The sequence below is a fragment of the Lygodium microphyllum genome, chromosome 2 (assembly GCF_053477565.2).
Source record: "Lygodium microphyllum isolate KBCC chromosome 2, Lygodium_microphyllum_v1.1.10, whole genome shotgun sequence".
NCBI classification, from domain to species: domain Eukaryota; kingdom Viridiplantae; phylum Streptophyta; class Polypodiopsida; order Schizaeales; family Lygodiaceae; genus Lygodium; species Lygodium microphyllum.
The window spans coordinates 88,925,866-88,932,265 of record NC_141136.1 but is presented as its reverse complement, the minus strand read 5'-3'; the positions used below and the strand labels follow the sequence as shown (position 1 = coordinate 88,932,265).

Genomic DNA, 6,400 nt, shown 5'->3' with positions numbered 1-6,400 from the left:
GTATCAGCACATGGATTCTGCTTAGTGCAGATTCAGTGTATTAGGTGTTTGTTAACATTTATTTCACAATTGCATTGACTATACAAGTTTGCATATTGTGAGCATGGACAGCCATCAGACCAGCATTTTCGTATATCTTGTACAAACAAGTTATTGTGTACCTTGTACAGCAACAAGTTAGTTAGCACCCCTTATCTTCTACTACCTACATTGCATGTAAATACACTAAGAAATTTCAGAAGTGCCTTTAAAGACTTAACTTTGACACACGTGCACCTTAGATTCAGGTCATTTTAGTAATAACCAAGAATCCACTACTATCAAGAATGTAATATAGAAGAGGAATCAGTCTTTATGACCTGTGCAGAGTGAGCACATGTTTAGTTATGCCTACAAAAGGCTTCTGTTTGTCTTCCTTTGGCTTAGACAGATGCACATTACCTTGTAGCAAAACACCAGCGCTCAAAACACAGCTGCAAGTTTGGCCACTCAGAAGAAGAAGACACATATTCCCTCAGCCAGCAAGCAAGAGCAGTCTCCTGCTCAAGGTCTGTAAGTGTGAGAATGTTCTGTTCAAGGACACTTATAATCTGAGACTTTTCAGAGGGTGTAAAAATAGGAGAATCAAAACCGCTCTTCGCATGGCAAAAGAGAGGAAGCCATAATAGAAGTATTTTCATTTTCAGATCCCTGCTTAGATTGTCTACTTCACGTGCCAGTTCCTTCAAGAGAAACACTGAAACAAGAGAACAATCTAAGAATCAGAAGGTGAACTTATGATTAGAGGTGTTAGTAAAATTTAAGTCATCTGTTTCATTTCAAGATGCACATGAAAAAGTTGTTGCTTCAAACACTTGGGAACTGAAGAGTGGTCCCAACTAGTCAGAACAGTTTTCACAAAAAGACGAAGAGAACATACCAGAAATTCGCAGCAGTGAAGCTTGTACACGTGGGTGAGCAGACAAGGACAGGGTTGCTAGGTGTGACTCACTAGCCCACTTTCTAATAGCTTCATCGGTGGCGGAGCATCCCTGCAGCCTCTCGGTGAGCCAAAGCAGCTCCTGAGCAAGCTTTTCTGGGAGTGCAACATTATTCGATGTTCCAGCACTAGTTGACCGTGCAGATGGAAGTTCTGTTGAGAATCTTCCACCTTTGACCAATGGAAATAGAAAGCTGCAGATGGACAAAACAATATTTTCTAAAGAGAAGACCTGAGAAGAGGTGAAATCACCTCTAAAAAAGATTGATTGGATCAAACACCATGACCAGCTAGTTCCTTTTCCCACTTGCTGCCTCTGCAGTTCTAGCAGTGCGAATGTGAGTAGCTTAAGTGTTCTTGAAAAGGCAACTGCAAGTGCCATTCTATTCGCCTCTCTTATGGCCACATTACCCTGCTCCATATTCTGCCACATTATTTTATCAGCTAAAGCCCGTACAAATTCATACTTCTCAGATGAGACAGGTGTATCATTCACCAGTTCTAGAACCTGAAAACAATCAGACATAAACTCAGCTTTTGAAAAAGACAATGATATCGTTTGTCACATGTTTGGTTCAAAATTGTGCAATTTAAAGCCACAGAGAAGCACATGCTCCATAAATTACATGCATGCTGTGCCTAAAGAGAACAGGATTCATATCTCATGCAAAGACCGCCTGCATAATTTGGTCCAATCAACCTACTTCTGATTCACTAGATACAGCAGAACACGTATGAAATTCATGACCTGGCAAAGCGCTCTCCCTATGGAAGTGGCTGACACCATAGATGAGCTCTCCTCCTCTTCATCAAGGCCCAACCATGTACTTTTCACCATCATCTGTGATGGAACATGGCATGGAAGATGCTCCCAAAGAAATTGAGCAGCCAACTGTGTGAATTCAAAAGCAAGCATTATCATTCTTCTGATCAACTCCAGTGCTGTCCATCTTTTCCTCCCCGATTTATCAGTAGTGAATATGTATGCCATAGTGTTCAAAGCACACACCAGAGGAAGTAAAACAGGAATTTCACTGAGCGGCTTAGATACTGTATTTATCTGACTCGCCATCTCGTAATATCAGGAAAGCTGTCTCACATAGTATGACCACATAGACTGTTTTAGTCTCCAGAATCTTCTGCACCAAAACTGTACAGCTGCTGATTTGCTGTCTCAGACATGTCCTCTTACAGGTGAGGCTATAACCACATCTCTGCAAGAAAGAACAAATAAACATCAACCATTTCCATACAAACCTGAAAGACAGCAAAAGAATGACATGAAAGATATCGCCATGTCATTTCATAAAGGGATCTTAAAAAACAGTCAACAAATATTGACATCAGTAGAGCTGCAACATTTGTCAAACTTGAGGCTTGAAGTAATAATGTGAAATACAATGTAAACAGAACATAACACAACGTAACCGTTCAGAATTCAGTGGCACAAAGATGATCTGAATTATTGAAGCCTGGTCAAAATCAGAGCCTCTTATGAACACGGGGAGCATCTAGCTAGGTCAGCCCCTCCCTTGGAAATCTCGTGGGCAAATCCAAGAGGCAAAATGGTACTGTCTTAGATCTTTTGAAATGCTATAAATAATGTTGTCTTGAGGCATCAACCCATGGCAGCATTCCTTGGCAACGCATTGCCTACCTGAAGATGCCTAGCTTGTCTCTCACCAATGGTTGGTGATAGAGTCCATGCACTTGCTTTAGTACCCGCTCACCAGATCTGAAATAGAATCCCTTTGAGACACAATGGTGCAGAACATCATAGCTAGAGTGGACAATCTCGACTATTGTGTTGCTGCCAAAAATCATAAACTTGATGTTAACCACATAGTAAGGTGACTTGATGCACATAATTGCCATTGAGCAGCCTAGCAATTGCTTCAAACTGTGCTGCTTCCATGAAAAGAGAAGCATACAAGCAGGTTGAAAGACTGTTAAGTACTTAAGCTTCCATTGAGCAAGTTTCTAAAGTGCCAGCACATTGAGATGTTTGGGTGTGCAATATCTTAAACTCTTATCAATACATGAGGTGAGTAGATGTGTCCTGTGCATGAATGAGAAGACAGGACATAGTTACAAGCACCCCTTTCTCTCTCCCCGTCATGTTGCAGATACACCTGTGACTCCCAACAAGACTGCAAGTGAATTGTCACAGTCAGGAGGAGGCTCTCTCATGGCACTATACATCATAAAACAGAAACCTGAAAATAGTGACCCAAGGCTGTTCCACCACTGTGTGCCACACTTGAGAGTCTGCATCCTGATTCCCCAAAGAGTCCATGTGCTGATTCCCCATAGGATCTACTGCAACTCTAAACCTGTGGTTGCAATTATGGAAATGATGGTCTTGTGAATCAAAGTGTTGACCGTTCTGTTTCCTTGAAACAAGTATTCTATTTTGCCATTGTATTGCTTGGTACTTACAAGATCTATTGAACATCAACAGAGGGTGCGAGAAATAGGTCTTAAGCCCATCCAAGATAGCACAAAGAACACTCAAAGATGAAGTACAGGATGAAGAAACAACTTCCCACAGGTAGTTGCCAACTAATGTTCAAGATTAGTTCAAGGAAGAGTTGCTCAAAGCTCCAAGAAGACCATCCAATAGTCCTCAAAACATATGCACTATTTGGGACACCGCAGTGTCAAAAGATGATGTACTAGCGAGACAATAGGGTTTGCGGGGAGGAACACAAAGTGAACTTGGCAAACGTGGAGAAGAGAAGAGAAGAGACAAGAAACTCTGATGAATGGAATAATGAAGACTTGAATCATGGAGTGAACGTGATACAAGGGACCAAGGGTGACGTAGCACAAGGAAGATGATGAAGACAGCCACAAACCAAGAACCACAATGTCCTCTTGAAAGGGTGTTAGGGTAGTGGAGAGGCCGGAGAGAAAAGGTGACGGACTGTATGAATCAGCCGTAAGGAATGAATGAGAGAGTGGCCTATAAATAGGCATAGTCAATCTAGGATGGCGCCCCTTTTTGGGCCTGCAAACCCTAAATGCAAAACGCAAAAACGCAAAAACGCAAACTGCGGGTGAAGGGTGAAGGGTTTCTCAACACACATAACATTGAAGAAACAGAATCATGCCTCAATCACTGAACTTGGCTCTCAAATCACCTCTAAAGCACTAGGCTGAATCATACAAAGAGATGGAACAAAAATACACCTAGGAGGAACCACACATGAACCCCTCCTCAAGGTGAGTTTCAGGTACTTATAGTGAAGCTACTAGCTGCCCCTCTAGGGCACCACTTCCCAAAGTCCCCTCTAATAGGGTGAACTAGGAAAACTACCACATGATCCTATGAAAAGTATACCTAGGTTAAAAAGATCCATTGGGCCCTTCACCATAAAACCACTTAGAAACAACCAAATCCTCCAATGGATACTTAAGATACCACTTCCTGGCTAGAAGCCCCCCTCTTAGCATATCTCCTACATGGCTTCAACTTGCATTAAGAACTTCTCAACAAAAACGAGTGGACATTGTGGAACCAACCTTCCTTTCATGGATGGGTAGCAAACCCTTGATAACAACTTAATTACAGCAGCAAACAATAAATGCAAATCTGAATATACAAATTTACCTACTAATCTTGGACAATGCACACCTGATTGGCCCCAAAATTGGCACCCCTTTCGGTATTTGTCATGAGGACATGTATTTTTGAAACCTCACTTAACATGTTGATTAATTTTTAATCACATGATTAAGTAAACGATGCACATGTGAGGGGCAACTGGGGTTAAAGTAAATTTACGAGCCCGGGACCCGAAGAAATCACAGGATGTCAAAGGCAAAAGTTGCTATAAGTTATGCCACACAGGTACTTGGTGGTATCTAGTGCCAGTTGTTGACCTGGGTCATCCATTTGGCCATAAGTGTCAATTGGTGACACTAGAGAAGTGGCGTTTAATGGTACCTAACGCCAATCTGATGGTCAACGATGGCGCATAGATACTCACGAGTGGAAGATGTCTAGCCAATTTAATTATTGGCTAGTCAGATTATTTTTCAGGGCACCAAAATAATTATTAGATTAATTTTCAGTATTTAAGGCTAAAATTTGATATTTAATTATGAAAAATACTGGAAAAACCATTTGGAAAGGCTGCCACTTGTGAAAAATGCCAAGACTGAAAAACGTCTTTAGAGACTGGAGAGAGGCATTTCTATAAATTCAACCTACAAGAGAGAGGGAGGGGAGGCTACTGGTCTGATTTTTGCAGCCATTGGAGAACCTTCTGAGGCAGCCAGGGGTAAAAGAAGACCAATCAACAGTAGGAGACAGCATCTACAGGCTGTTGAGACAGGGCAGTAGCAGTAAATGATTGATTTTCTTCAGTTCTTTGCATCTACATGCTGTTGTGGCAAGGCAGCAGCTGCACTTGACTGATTTTCAATCATTTTTCACGATAAAACTCTGAATTTTCTCTCTCTATAGCTTTCCCTCTCATCTCCCAACCATTTCACAACCTTGCTTCAAAGATCTCAACATTTAGACCCTTGGAGGCTAAGAAATTGCAAATTTCTCTACTATAAATCCTAATTTACTGCATAAATCAGGGTTTAGCAGTACCTTAGGAAGCGTGCCAAAAATTGGAATCTCCAAGACTTGGATTCAACAAGGCTGAAGATGAATTTCAGCTGAATTCTAGTGGAGGACTAGTCGGCCATTGAATTTGGGGCATTTCCATCATCTATGAAGTGAATGAAGGCCAATTGAGCACCCGAATCAAGGGGCAAAATAGATTGAAGACTTACTCATCACTTTGCACAGCAAGGGGAGTTGAAAGACCGAAAGGGATTAGGAAAATCCCATTGGATTTACCACCCTATCCGAGGAGGAGGCTGATTTCAGTATTTCTTTAGCTTTATTGAAGAAGAAGTTGATTTACAATGGGATTTTCCCAATCCCCTTCGCAATCCAAACTCCCCCTTGCTATCCAAAGTGACCAGCAAGTCTTCAATCTTATTTGCCCCTTGATTCGGGCACTTAATTAGCCTTCACCCACTTCATAAACGATGGAAATGCCCCAAATTCAATGGCTGGCTAGTCCTCCACCTTAGCTGAAATTCACCTTCAGCCTTGAAAAATCAAAGTCTTGGAGCTTCCATTTTCTTGCACGCTTCCCGAGGTTGCTGCTAAACCCTAATTTCTGCTATGAATGAAGGTTTATAGCAGATAAATTTGCAATTTCTCAGCCTCCAAGGACCCAAATGCTAAGATCTTCGGAGAAAGACTGTGAAATAGCTGGGAGATGAGAGAGAAAGCTGTAGAGAGAGAATTCAAAGTTTTGTCGCGAAGAATGATTGAAAATCAATCAAATGCAGTTGTTGCCCTGCCACAACAACATTAAATGTTGTCGCCTACAATTGAGATATCCAAATCAA

The 6,400-nt window shown here is 41.6% G+C and overlaps 1 protein-coding gene across 5 annotated transcripts in view; it reads right to left on the bottom strand.

Annotated features, from left to right (window-relative positions):
• Positions 1 to 327: 327 nt before the first annotated feature.
• The window catches only part of LOC148039995 (BTB/POZ domain-containing protein At3g50780-like), a 29,855-nt gene continuing 23,782 nt past the window's right edge, over positions 328 to 6,400 (bottom strand). For 2 of the 5 annotated variants that reach the window (XM_087695700.1, XM_087695716.1), the window contains exons 2-5: positions 2,637 to 2,789; positions 1,728 to 2,193; positions 920 to 1,487; positions 328 to 736 (exon numbers count right to left, since the gene is read on the bottom strand). In XM_087695700.1, coding sequence (XP_087551826.1) covers positions 438 to 736; positions 920 to 1,487; positions 1,728 to 2,051 — 1,191 coding nt within the window. In that variant the 5' untranslated portion in view covers positions 2,052 to 2,193; positions 2,637 to 2,789 and the 3' untranslated portion in view covers positions 328 to 437. The remainder of the gene's footprint in view (positions 737 to 919; positions 1,488 to 1,727; positions 2,194 to 2,636; positions 2,790 to 6,400) is intronic. The other 3 variants (XM_087695692.1, XM_087695708.1, XM_087695723.1) reach the window with 2 other exon arrangements.